Source organism: Pogona vitticeps, chromosome 3, assembly GCF_051106095.1.
Source record: "Pogona vitticeps strain Pit_001003342236 chromosome 3, PviZW2.1, whole genome shotgun sequence".
NCBI classification, from domain to species: domain Eukaryota; kingdom Metazoa; phylum Chordata; class Lepidosauria; order Squamata; family Agamidae; genus Pogona; species Pogona vitticeps.
The window spans coordinates 187,430,948-187,445,795 of record NC_135785.1 but is presented as its reverse complement, the minus strand read 5'-3'; the positions used below and the strand labels follow the sequence as shown (position 1 = coordinate 187,445,795).

Genomic DNA, 14,848 nt, shown 5'->3' with positions numbered 1-14,848 from the left:
CTCTCTGTCCACGATCCCTGTTTGAGGCATGAAACCACCGTATGTTTCTGAAGAGAGAAAATGTTTTGCTTTCCAGTAGTAAATGGATCCATACATTATTAATTTCTTGTCCCGCTGAGCTGTTTACTGTAGCTGGGCAAACAAAGCAACCTACCTAGTGAAGATTTAGATGGGCAAGTTGACTGCATGTGTCTGGAAGGCAAGCAGGAAAAAAAATCATTATTGTGTAAGGAAAACAACTTTTATTTTCTAATTAGAATACATGAAACACCAGTCGTTAAAACAAGTTAGCTTTTTTGTTCTAATGCAAGTACTCAAATAAAGCTTTTGTAATAATGTTATATACACACACATATACACATTAGTTAGGCATCCTTCAGTCTCGAAAGACTATGGTAGCGTGCTCTGTATGGAGGGCTTGGAACAGCGCCTAGTGTGGCTGAAAAGGCCAATTCGAGAGTGACAGTCCCTTCCACACTGAAGACAAACCCAGTCTGTCCCCTGTCCAGCTCCCTGGTTTTGCTTCCTTTGTGACTTCCTCTTTGCCTCAGCCTGCTGGACAAGGGTCTCTTCAAATTGGGAGAGGCCGTGATGCACCGCCTGCCTCCAGGCTGAATGCTCAGATGTCAGGGTTTCCCATCTGTTGAGATCCATTTCCAAGGCCTTCAGATCTCGCTTGCAGATGTCCTTGTATCGCAGTTGTGGTCTCCCTCTGGGGCGCTTTCCCTGCACTAATTCTCCATAGAGGAGATCCTTTGGAATCCGACCATCAGCCATTCTCACGATGTGCCCAAGCCAACGTAGACGCCGCTGTTTCAGTAATGTATTCATGCTGAAAATTCCAGCTTGTTCTAGGACTGCTCTGTTTGGAACTTTGTCCTGCCAGGTGATGCCAAAAATCCGTCGGAGGCAACGCATATGGAAGGTGTTCAGCTTCCTCTCCTGCCGTACACAAAGGGTCCAGGACTCACTGCAGTACAGGAGTGTGCTTAGAACACAGGCTCTATAAACCTGGATCTTCGTATGTGTCGTCAGCTTCTTATTGAGCTATACTCTCTTTGTGAGTCTAGAGAACATGGTGGCTGCTTTGCCAATGCATTTATCCAGCTCGACATCTAGAGAGAGGGTGTCAGAGATGGTTGAGCCGAGGTACACAAAGTCATGAACAACCTCCAATTCTTGTGTGGAGATGGTAATAGAGGGAGGTGAGTCCACGCCCTGGCCCATGACTTGTGTTTTCTTCAGGCTGATTGTTAGTCCAAAGTCTTGGCAGGCCTTGCTGAAATGATTCATGAGTTGTTGGAGGTCTTCAGCAGAGTGGGCAACAATGGCTGCATCATATGCGAAGAGGAAGTCCCGCATGCATTTCTGGTCTTCGCTCTCAATCTAGAGAGATTAAAGAGCTTTCCATCTGATCTAGTCCGGAGATAGACGCCCTCGGTTGCAGCTCCAAAGGCATGCTTCAGCATGACAGCAAAAAAGATCCCAAAAAGTGTTGGTGCGAGGACACAGCCCTGTTTCACTCCGCTTTGGATGTCAAAGGAGTCTGATGTTGAGCCGTCAAAAACTACAGTGCCTTTCATTCCCTCATGGAAAGATCTGATGATGTTAAGGAGACGCGGTGGACATCCAATCTTGGGAAGTATTTTAAAAAGGCCATCCCTGCTAACCAGATCGAATGCTTTTGTAAGGTCTATGAAGGCCACTAAGAGTGGCTGTTGTTGTTCCCTACATTTCTCCTGCAGCTGTCGGAGGGAGAATACCATGTCAGTGGTGGATCTATTAGCTCGAACATATACACATACATGTATTAAAATCAATGTAGCTTAATCTGCCTGATGTGATAAACAGCAATACCTTAATATGTAGTTATACATAAAGGATCTAATAAACAGCTTATTGTAGTTATATACTGTCAGGTCATTTATGACTTATGGCTACTCTATAAATTAGTGGCCTCCTAAAGGTCCAATTGCTAGCAGCTGGGCTCAGTTGAGTTGACCCAATTCAAGTTAGAGCTTCCTTTTTTCCTCCTGCCATCCAATTTTCCTGTTTTTTGTTTTGTTTTGTTTTGACTTTTCCAGTGAATCTTGCCTTCTCATGATGCACTAGCCTCTGTTTAGTTATTTTAGAACTGAGGGGGAATTCTAGATTGAATTTATTTAGAATCACTTGTTTGTCCATAAAGCTTTCCTCTGACACCATACTTTGAATCAGCCCCTTCCCCCCCCCCCCCCCCGGTCAGCCTTCTTCATTTTCTCACTTCTACATCTGTACTTTGTAATCAGGAATACTCTACCACTGGTCTTGTTCTCCAACGACAGATGCTTATGCTTGGGGATCTTTTCTAGCTCCTTTATAGCTGCCTTTCCAAGTCTCGGTCTTTTCATTTCTTTACTGCGGTCTGCATCTTCAACATTTTTTACTTCTTCTTAGGAAATAAGGAAAGACAGTAAATCTTCTGTAGTTATTATTAATGTTTTCTTAATGTTCAAACTATAAATTTGTTTTTGCACTTTCTTTGGCAACCTTCATCAGTAGTCATTTCAAGCCATTGTTGTTTTCTGTCAGTAATATGATGTTATATACTTACATTGAATTACTGATATTTCTTTCATCAGTTTTCACTCCTACTTTGAGACTAATTCCGCTTTTAGTATTATATATTCAGCATGTATATTGAACAAATATGGGAAAAATGCATCTTTGAAAAAATATACCTTTGTGTCAACTGGAAGCTATTCTCTATATTCTGTCCTAATAGTAACCTCTCATCCACATTACAGGTTATGCCTTATGGCAGCTAAATGTTCATCATTATTGTCTTAGAACTGCAGAGCTGTAAGGGCCTCTATGGATCATCAAGTCCAGCCCCTGTCAAGGAAGCACAGTGGGGAATTGAACTCCCAACCTCAGGCTCCCCAGCCAGAGACCTAAATCACTGAGCTATCCAGAAGTTCTTGTGGCACATCCATTCCTTCTAGAATGATACACAGCTTTTCATGACCTACTCAGAAAAAAGTTGTAATCTATAAGGCGCAGACTGATTTTCTTCTGCAGTTGTTTGGCACATTCCAGTAGCCAATGTATATTTGCAATTTGATGTTTAGTGCTTCTTCCTTTTCTTAATTCACTTGAGCAAGCTTTATAGTATGGAGTTTGCTAACAAAAATGAATGGGCTATCATACTACTTTTTTAAAAAAACCACTTATTTTACTACAGGAGAGGGCACATCTACTTCAGAGTTCATGGAGGGGTGACGTTTGGTTAAGTTGTTAGGGAGGAGTGCTAAGCTACTGGGTTTTTTTAGGCCAACACTTTTTCATTAGAGTCTAGAAGGGCTTACAGAAACGTCTGGGAGGGGCACTTTCCTAATCCCTGGTTTAATACATGAGCTGAAATATTGAACATAGAAGTAAATTTGTACAGTACTCCGAATCGGAGACCCATCCGTTCCTGCCTTGTTAGGGGACTTACAGATTCTCATTGTGTACTAACACAAATATGATCTCTAATTTCCAGGCGAATATCAACATCCCAATGGGAGCACTTTTACCTGGGGCAGGCCAACCACCTAAAAGAAAAGAATTCACTGAAACTGATGAGGTAAGGACATGGTCTTCATCCTTGGAAAAAAAACTAGACATTAAGGGGGAGATATATTGAGATAAACAATCTCCCTTAATGCGGGAGCAATAGCTCTATGGACATTGCTGGACTACAACTTCCATCATCCCCCACCTTTAACTTTACTGGCCAGGGTGATGGGAGTTTCAGTCTAACAACATCAGGAGGACTGCATGATTGCCACTCCTGTTCTAACTGAAGGACTCCATCTTTCCAAGCTCAGATGGGCATGATACTTCAACAAGCTAGAGAAAGATCCTGAATTATTTGGGAGGTCTATGACTGGCTCTTTTGATATAAATATTTTCCAAACACAACTAGATCCAGGTTGGATTTGGGCCACCTTGTGAGGAAAGACAGATAGAAAAACCTTCTATTCCACAACCCACATTTAATTTCCCCCTAACCGGAGAGGTGGGGCTTCAGCCTCTCCCTGGAAGACGGACATTCCAGGGAGAAGCTCCCTAATGGAAAGCTGATTCCCAGTTAGTACAGGGGTCTCAGTGTGACTGGGACCAGGTGTAGGCTAGGAGAAGCCTACATAAGCTGATGGGTTTGAAGAGACAGCAGATCTGGCAGCGCTGAAACCCTGAAGCATGGACTGAGTTGGGTGCCATCTTTTTATGGCTCCGAGTTGTGATTACTCCAATTCCCCAGGACTACAGGGAAACAAAGATGGCTGATTGATTATTTGACAAGTTTATAAGTAAGTGAAATAGCCCTGACAATTTACAACTGACAATAACAAATTGGATGGCAGCTTAGGTACTCACGGCCAAGAGAAGAGTGGTTGAACCTCTTTGCATCTCCCCACTGAAAGCAGCGTCAAACACAGTCTGTCTGTAGTGAAGGAGAGGGGAAAGTGAAACTAAGCAGACGGACAGAGGCCTTAAATCAAATATGGTGATAAGTAGACTCAGCTGGACTTTAAGGTCTTTAAAGTTCTGGAAACTTAAAAATTGTTATTAGACTTTCTTGGTTTGCAAACGACTACCAGTTATCTTAAAGCTTATCTTCACTGCTGATTCTGATTTATTGCTTCATCTAATGGAGGAACTCTTTTCAGGTTAACTGAATAAATGGAAGTGGCTGTGCTTGAAGCTACATTTGGATTTATCTGGTTTATAACTCATTGTTCCTTCTGGATTTGAACTCTTGGATTATAACACGGGGGTTTGTGGGGGGTTTTTGGTCTTTTTTTTTCTTTGAATTATAAACGTTACAATTGCTATTCACCCTCCATTTGACTTTTATTAAAAGACTGGGTTGATATAAAAATAAAATAAAGTGAGACAGTCTACCATATACTATAGTTGGAGAAAAGGAGTAACCTAAAGTTTCAGATCGCTGAGTGGATTACAAATTTAGAAGTGAAACTGTGGAAGAACTGATATATTTTTTGTTACTCTTATTATTTTTGTTTATTTCTCATATCTGATTTTTGCAATATTCTTTTGCCAGTTCTTTGGCTTTTGTTTAACAAACCTAGTTAATTGCTACTCTACTATTTTATTTTATCCAAGTGAAAGCCTGTTGAGTTGGAAGACTCTAACATAACTGTTTTGAACTACATTATTTTGTGGATTATAATTGTTTTTGCTTTTTGATTTTCTCTCCTGATTTTCCCCCTTCTTTTTATGTTTTCTTTTTCTCTCTTTTTGTCTTTTTCCTTTTCCTTTTTTTTCTTTTTCCTTTTTTGACCATGGAATTACGTCACTGACCAGATTATATATTAAAGTGGGATGGTCTTGACTTGTTGAAACAAGGAACTGCTACAACCTGCTAGACACTCAGACATTTGGCATCGTTTATTAGTTACTGGCTGACATTTTGAAAATTGTTGATTTGATGTGAGATGAGCTTGATGGGCAGATAGTTTGAACTGTTGTTTGAATAGCCGAATAGAAGAATAATTTTATATACCTATTGAAAATAGCAGTTGAATGGCTTTAAAGAAAGAAACCACAAACCCCAGAGGCCTCACCAGCACAATCACAGGCTTTGGGAAAATGAATAGGACAAGAATCAATTAAAGAACTTCAGAAAAGTCTACAATCTACACTGACTTCAACATGGACTTCAACAAGTTCAAGAGAATTTAAACCAACCATACAAGTGAAAGCTTTAGGAACACAACCCTCAGTGGCACAGCAACCAATATCTGAGAATAAAATAGAGATTGCTGAAGTGGCACAGATGTTAAAATCAACAGATATAAAAGTAGCTAAGATGGAACAACAACTGGAAGTGGTCCCAAAAGCCCAAGACTAGATCAAAAGAGACTCATAACATTGGAGATGGAGAGAGCAGCTTATATATTATCTTTCCAAGGGGAGGAAGAGCAACAGGATAAATAACAAGAAGACTTAGTTGAGCTACTTAGCCCTGTGCTGGCACATGAATTACAAATGGAAAATAAGTATTTTCAACAATTTATTGATAAAGCATTTGGAGTAAATTCCTCTTTTGCCAGAAGAAATAAACTCCCGAGGGAGATACATGTTAAATTTACAATGAGATCAATTAGAGGCAAAGTTTTTAAAATGACACAAGAGACGCAGCTCATGTCGAGACTCTTGCAGAGTGCGGGTGGCATACAAGTCAAATAAATAAATAAATAAAATTTAAAAGACAAAGAAATAAAGGTTCTCAAACAAGTGCCATGGAAAATGAGGCAACTGAGACAGAAATATGCATTTCTTATGTTATTACTGAGAAAAAACTGAATTATATATAGATGGCTAGCTCCTGAAGGTCTCTCTTTCCAATTTGAATCTCAAAGGTACGGTGGTGCCTCGACTTATGGAAACAAGGAGCACTAGGAAAAAAATAAAGGTGGATAAAAGGAAGAAAAAACAATTTAAAATTATCTCAGTTAATGTAAATGGATTAAATTCACCTCAGAAGCGAAAAAGAATATTTTTACAACTGCAAAAACAAAAACTAGACATTATCTGTCTAGAAGAAACACACTTGAGGAAGATAGGTAGACATTTAGTAAAATGTCTAAAACAAGGGAAATTATTTGTAGCAGCAGATAAAAAGAAAAAAAGAGGAGTAGCTACATTTGTAAGAAAAGAGCTGCATCCAAAATGTGTATTCTCCTCAGGAGATGGAAGAATATTAATGGTAGAAATTCAGAGAGAAACAAAGAAATCGCTGATTATAAACTTGTATGCACCCAATAGAAATCAACATAATTTCTTAAGGAACTTTGACGGATCTTGATAAATAGAAATGATGAGGAATACTGTGTGAGGGGAGACTTCAATGCGGTTTTTGATAATGACTTAGACACAAAATCAGAAAAAGCAACGAAAAAGAAAAGAAAAACGAAAATCTCCCCCAAAATTTTACAAATGGTGGAAGAACTAAACTTGATAGACCTTGGAGAACAAGATACCCAATGACAAGAGACTATACCGTCTACTCAGATAGCCATAAATCATGGTCAAGTATAGATGCCTGCTGGATATCCTCAACTTTGATGAAAGAGGTTCTCGAGATAGAAATTCTACCCAATACTTTTGCAGATCACAGCCCTGTGTTATTACAATTGGAAACAAGAGCAAAACCCTTCCAATGGAGACTCAATACATCTCTCTTGAAAAATGAAGATTTTATGAAACATACAAAAGAAGAAATGGATTGGTTCTTTCGACAAAATATGATAGAAGAAACACCAGTATATTCCAATACATATGGTATGGGAGGCAGGGAAGGCCTACTTCCAAGAATTGGCAATTAGATATACAGTAAAACAAAGAAGAGAAAGAGAAAGAAAATATAAAGATTTGGAAGATTCTCTGAAGGTATCTGAAACACAATTAAAACAAAATCCAACATTGACACAGCTGAAAACGAAAATAAAATTAGTACATCATCAACTGAATGTTTTATACACAGAAGAGTTATCAAGGAAGATAAAAAGTGTGAAAAAATTTTTTTAAAAAAAACCCAAATAAACTGGGGAGATGGTTGGCTTGTAAATTAAGAAAAAAAAAGAAAAATCAATAATACAAACCTTGAAAGATGATGCAGGAATAGAAAAATCACAGCAGGAGGAAAGTAAAAAAATTATAGAACATTTCTATGAAAATTTATAAACCGAAAAAGAAATAGCTAAAGATCTAGAGGAAAAATACCTGAGAAAACACAGTAAAATGAGGTTAACAAAAGAACAAATTCAGTTATTGAATGAACCACTGTCATCTAGGGAGACTGTCGAAACCTTTAAAAAACAAAAAAACAGGGAAGACACCTGCTCCAGGTGGACTGCCAGCATAATAGTACAAATCACTAGAAGCTATATTACTAAAACCATGTAAGAGACTATTGGAATATATCGAAGAAAAGGAAGAAATACCTTCAACATGGACAGAGGCATTGATTACTCTGAGACATAAAGAAAAAACATGCAAAAAAATAAACAATTATAGACCGATCTCACTTCTAAATGTAGATTATAAAATATACGCAACAATTTTGGCAACCAGGTTGAAAAAGAACTTAATCCAAATAATCCACCAAGATCAATCAGGGTTGTTGTTGTTTTTTTTTTTTTTACCAAAAAGACAGATGAGAAACAATATAAGAATAATATTAAAACACCTTAGAATACTATGAAACACATATGGAAAAACAAATAGCTATGATCTTCCTTGACACGGAGAAAGCTTTCGACAATGTTAATTGGAACTTCATGCTACAATATTTAAAAGTAATAGAAGCTGGGGAAAGATTTATAAAACTAATAAGAGCCATTTATACACAACAAAGTGCTAAAGTAAAAATCAATGGAGAATTAACAAAAGAAATACAGTTGCAAAAAAGGAACAAAACAAATTTCATCCTTATGTTGGAAGTGCTTAACAATCAAATTAGAAGTAATGAGTTGATAAGAGGATTAAAAATAAGAGGAGAAGAATACAAATTACAATCATTTGTGGACGACCTGGTTTTTATATTAGAAGAACCAAGTGAATCAATAATATCATTGATGGAAATATTAGCAACTTTTAGAGAGTTAGCTGGGATGAAAGTAAATAGGGGAAAAACAAAAATACCAGTCAGGAACATCAAAGGAGATACAATAATGGAATTAATGGGAAAAATGGATTTCCAAGTTGAGAAAAAGATTAAATATTTAGGAATACAATTTTTTAAAAAACTAATACACTAGTAAAAGATAACTACATGAAACTACTAGACGATATTCAGAAGAATCTCAAAAAATGGCAGAATCTACAATTGTCCTTTATAGGGAGAATAGCGACAGTTAAGCTGAACATTCTTTACATAATACTATTTCTTTTCCAGACTATCCCAGTATAACTTAAAGAATTTTTTTTCAAGATCTCAATGATGAAATTTATTTGGCAAAATAAAAAACCAAGAATTAAAATTAAAGCTATGCAAGATACCAAACAAAGAGCGTTTGGCCTTCCTGATTGGAGTACATACTATAAAGCTTGTGCATTAGTCTGGATAAAGGAATGGATGACTCTTAAGAATAATAGACTACTCAAGCTAGAAGGACATGATCTGATGCTTGGTTGGCATGCATTTTTGGGTACAAAAAAGCTAAAGACCATAAATATTTTAACAACCATTTGATAAGAAGATCTCTATTAAGGTCCTGGGACAAGATACAATATCAGATATGCAGAAAGATACCAGAGTGGATATCTCCATTAGAAGCTGTGTTCACCCTTGTGGCCTCTGCTTTTCTTTCCCTCACAAAGGCTCACGTCATGTTTTCCTCTCGCTGCCACCAGTGGATTACCTCAATCCACAATATAAATGTCGTTTGTCTGAACACTTGACTTGTGAACAGAAACAAAACTTATTTATTGGAGTGAAGCAGATTGAATAATAACAGAGGTTTCTCAGATAAACATACGCAAGGAAATCATCAACAATCCAAGAAGCAACTGAAAAATGGGACCCTATATATAACTGGATCTGTTCTATAACCTGAAAGCCAAATGTGATAATTTTAATACAAAATAGTTAAATAACTGTAGTTGGAATTATATAGGTAACTAACAGTCACAAAAGTCTTTAATGTAATGATATGTTAAAGTACAGAAATTATGTGATAATGTATAGCATGATATATTCCCTGTTATCCTGAGCTATTTTCCTTTACCGTTGAAATAAAATAAATAAAATAAAATAAAATAAAATAAAAATAATTCCCCCCCCCCAAACCTTTAGCTGCTTATAGGATTCAGGTAGCCACTTGTGTGCTTTTTCCTCTAACAGCGGTTTAGGAGCAAATTTGAGACACTTAATGGATTGCATTTTATATGCCAGAGGATGCCAACTGATGAGAAAGACTGGGTCTGTCTCCCCAACACATTTTTCTCACACAACACTACTGCATTTTATTTGAACCTTAGGAAAAAGGTTAGAAAACTATTTCAGTGTGTTTAATTATTAGTCATATTCTTCACTTTGAGATTATGTTACTTTCTCCTGTGTGTTGAGGGCAAATATCACATGTTCCATAACTATGAAGCCAGTTGTGTGCTTAAGCACTTGTGCGAGCCATAAACAACAAGCAGCTTGTGAAGGCAATTGAATGGACTGTCGTGGGAGTGGGGTGGAATGTCCCATCCTTTCTTTTTCCCCCTACATGTAGAAACTGGGCAGGACCGTAGAGGAGGGAAGCCCCCCCCTCTGCCCAGTACAAAAGAGAAGTGGGCTGCCGCCAACGTGGTGGATCTGTTGGTCCCCCCTTTGCCAGTTTCTAGTAGGCTAGTAATTCTATTTGCAAGCTGTACAAAGTGTTTATTGCTTGGTGGTGCTAATACGATTAAACTTTGAAGCTAACTATTCCTAAAAGATGTTGGATTATGCAACAAACTACATGCTGTACTGTCAGGCCCTTGTCCTGAGAATACAGTGCTCTCTGGTAATGGCAAAGATACCGATCCCTGATGTAATCATGTGTACAGGCGCTTCAAAAAACAGGAAACAAAAATACTGTATTCATATAGTGCATTATATGCCCCAAATTTAAATATTTTCAAGTTTCCGGGATGCCAGTGAAAGAAAACAGAGTTTTGCAGAAGTAATTTTGCTGTTTGAGGCAAAAGAAAAATTGGGGCTCACCCTACCCCATGCCTGCATTCTGTGTACCAAAGTCAATTGGCCTGCAGTTGAATCTTACTTCAGCATTAGCAACGGGGTAAAGGTAAAGGTTCCCCTTGACAATTTTTGTCCAGTCGTGTTCGACTCTAGGGGGCGGTGCTCATCCCCGTTTCCAAGCCACAGAGCCAGCGTTTGTCCAAAGACAATCTTCCGTGGTCACATGGCCAGTGAGACTTAGACACGGAACGCTGTTACCTTCCCACCGAAGTGGTCCCTATTTATCTACTTGCATTTGCATGCTTTCGGACCACTAGGTTGACGGGAGCTGGGACAAGCGACGGGAGCTCACTCCGTCATGTGGATTCCATCTTATGACTGCTTGGTCTTCTGACCCTGCAGCACAGGCTTCTGCGGTTTAGCCCGCAGCGCCACCACGTCCCTTTAGCAACGGGGAGGTGCTCTCTATTCCATTGATGGCAGTGTGCGATAGGCATAGGGCATGTCATGCATCACCCACAAGCTTTGTCCTCCAACAAGTCACATCTGCTTCCACCTCAACATCTGCCACTTGAAGTGGCCACTTTGATCTTCTTAATGATAGAGCCAGTCCTGGAAGAAAAGTAAGCATGGTGCAGACATGCCTCAGCCCTCCTGCCCCTAAATGTTTCTGTTTGACAGAACGTACTTTTCCCTGCCTGTTATGCAGGAGCTGCATTCTTATGTAGCTATACTTTCAACTATGAATTCCCATCATGGTGGATTAGAATGTTTATGGAACAGGATATCTTATCCAGATAGCAATAGCCTACCATCTTATGAAGTTCTGACATTCCTTTCTTATTAATACTGAAGTTGGACAGATGCTGAAGGGAAAGCATCCTTGGTCCTGCATATTAGTCAGAATGCTTTATTTAAACACACACACAAACAGATGATATCATCTCAATACTTGGAGTAGATATATAGAATTCAGTGGGTTGAAATGTAGGTAGATATAGATGGAAACTGAGTGAAAGGGCAAGAAACAAGGAAACTGTGTAGGAGGTATGAACATTTCAAAATGGAACACTCTGTTCAGCTAGAGATCTGCTAGTGTGAAGTGACTTGCCATCACTAGACATCTAATTAACTCTATAAACATCAAGCCAAATTCTAATTTCAGATATATGGGACTCAACTGAAGGAGAATCTGACATGTGCAGCTATATTCCTGAAGTCAAATAATAGCTTTCAAAGAGTTCCTGGAGTAGAATCTTTCCAGATCATGACCCAGCCATCACAATCCCATGGTTTCACTTATCTAGTTACAAAATGGTATCGTATTTCAGTGAGTGGTTTTAAATAGGTCACCTCCATGCAATACCACAGGATGACTTTTCCTCTACCTTTTCCTCTTTGATCAAATGCAGTCACAATTGTATTGCCAAAAGACAGGGTTTCCACCCTCTTTAATCTAAAAAGTTGCAAGGAGAATAAATGTGTTTTTCTTTTAAATAAAGGTATTTGATCACTTCTGGGAGGCAGTGGAAGACAGGAAGGCCTGGCGTGCTCTGGTCCATGGGGTCATGAAGAGTCGGACACAATTTAATGATTAAACAAAAACAAATTTGATCATTCCTGTGGTCTACCTGTAGCATTATGTATGATTAACATTATGTTCTATAAGTCCTAAGTTAGTGTGTGTCCTGATATTAATTTACATTTCATACTATTTTTAGATATCTGAGCCTACTTTCAAATTGTCATGAAGCTCTATATAGCCTATTTAAAAGTTTTAAAGAAAATATTTTCCAGTTAATTCAATAATTTTTGCAAAACACTATAGCATTCTGAAGATCCACCAGTAATGGGCTCACTATAAATGTTTATGTAACCTGCAGCCAATAATTGCTTGGCTCCTATAACTAGAATAAGGGCCTTTTATGCAAAAATGTTTGTAAAGCTTTAGAAACCTGGAAACATACCAGTAATTAAAATGGCCACCTAGTATGCTTTTTATTCTGTCTGCTAACTTTGTAGAGGTGAAGTGGGGGACAGAAAGATGTTTCAAATATTAAAGGAAAAGAATAAGTCAAAACACACACACACACGCACACACACACGCACACACGCACACACACGGACACAGATCACTGATAAATGTTATTTTCATTTTTCTCATTCTTTTCTCTTCCTATAAAGGACATGCAGCACAATGGGGGGCCTTAAACCTTTAATGAACAGGAATACACAGCAGCCAACCAAGTTCCTTATCCACACTCACAGTGTTGAAATCATCCCAAAAAGGATCTTGTTACTTTAGCTAGTAAACTATCAGAATAGTACTCTGAAAGAACAAGTAAATTCTTCTTCTTTTTCAAGAGGCCACAGTTCTCAAACCTCAGCTCTCAAACCTCTGTGTCCCTTATCGTGACTGGCATCCAGTATTTTATTCTGCGGTAACTGTTTTTTCTTTCAGAGTGTTCCACCTCCAGGAGAAGAAGAAAAGAAAAAGACCCTTCCAGGGGCCAAGAAGCTGCCAGGTCCTGCTGTTAACCTCTCAGAGATCCAGAATGTAAAGAGTGAGCTGAAATTTGTCCCAAGAGCTGAACAGTAACAGAAATAGAAAGGTAAGTACAAGATCAAGTGCTGTTCCAAACACAGGTTACACGTACATGATCCTGCCTTTGAAGATGGTCCAGACGCTTCAGTTAATTCTGAAAGCAGCTATAAGATGGCTGACTGAGGCTGGGTGTTTTAATCAATTTGTGACAGTGCTTCACAAGCTACACTAGTTCCAGTTCAATCCAGAGTCCAGTGGAAAGAGCTGGTGTTGACTGTTCTGGCCTTGACACCCAAAATCAACTGAGTGTGGCTGACTCAATGCTACTGAATGGTAGATGAGAACAACAAAACACATGCAATTGAAACAAATCGATACTCAGCTAAATGGACAAATCTCCATGGCTCCCTCTCAGTCCACATGTTAGACCATCACAACCCTCTTTTTTCGCCCTCAGAATGCAGCTTGTGATCTAATTCAGGCAGTCACTAGGCAAAAATTGTCCCTTCGTTACACAAGGTACTACACAGAGTTCCTATGCTCTAACACCATTTTTTCTACCCATGGGCGATATCCAGCCAGTGGTGCAGCTGGATGTTCAAATGCTATGTCCTCTCACTATGATGTCTTCTGTGATGGGTCAGGATGGCTGCTCATTGTCCTTGGAATGGAATAGGCAATTGTCTTCCCTTATTAGCTATTTCAGCTGCTGCCTCATTCTCTTTCACCTGGCTTTTTTCTATTCAGAAATAACATGAAAGCTAGAGGTACATCATGATGAACGTGAAGATAATGTATATAAGATTCTCATTGATCTGGCATCAACCAGTTGTGATGACTTTGTGTATAAACCTACAGCAATAATCTTTGTGCAGTGTCACGATCTACACATTTTATTCTCTGCTCTCTTCTCTGCTTCCTCTCATTCTGGCACACAGAGCAGCAAAACACCACGGCTGCAGTTCCTGTAGAAAGGTTCATTCAAGGTGCTTTATAGAGGGCAAGGCAGAGCTTGGGTACATCATTCTTGCCACTCCACCACAGGATCATGCTGTACCAATATATAAGCTCCCACTGCTTCAATTAAAGGATTAGTCTTTTTTTTTCTTTGCAAAAATTTGATAGAGTGGAAGAAGTACAATGCACAGGAAACTTCAAGGAGAATGTAATTAGAGACTTCTGGCTGAGAATATTATACTGTGCTACTTATTCTCTGTACATGGACATTGTGTGATCACTTTGATCCACAGAACTGAAGTCAAGGTATTATGGCAACAGGCACGGCTGAGAGAAAGCAGTGATAAATAATGCAAATAATTAACCTTAGAAACTGCACACACTTCTCAGCCCAAGGAGTCCTCCACATTCCTTCACGAAATGAAAGGCTAATTGTTCCCAAGAATGCAGAGTACAGCTCTTCTCTCTACTCACATTTCTCTTAGATTTGATAAAGCTGCATAAATTATGACCAATTAGACTGACAAAGTGATTTCAAATATCAAGACTTCAACCCAGTGATCAGACCAATTTATTTCTTACATGCTTTGCCTCCATCACTCCCTTTTGTAATGTTCCCATGA

At 38.7% G+C, this 14,848-nt stretch overlaps 1 protein-coding gene across 2 annotated transcripts in view; it reads left to right on the top strand.

The window, feature by feature from the left end:
• Window positions 1-14,848, top strand: part of SMPX (small muscle protein X-linked) — a 44,059-nt gene that overhangs the window by 7,130 nt on the left and 22,081 nt on the right. For both annotated transcript variants that reach the window (XM_020789204.3, XM_078390444.1), the window contains exons 3-4: window positions 3,524-3,607; window positions 13,185-13,335. In XM_020789204.3, the coding sequence (XP_020644863.1) occupies window positions 3,524-3,607; window positions 13,185-13,322 (222 nt within the window). In that variant the 3' untranslated portion in view covers window positions 13,323-13,335. The remainder of the gene's footprint in view (window positions 1-3,523; window positions 3,608-13,184; window positions 13,336-14,848) is intronic.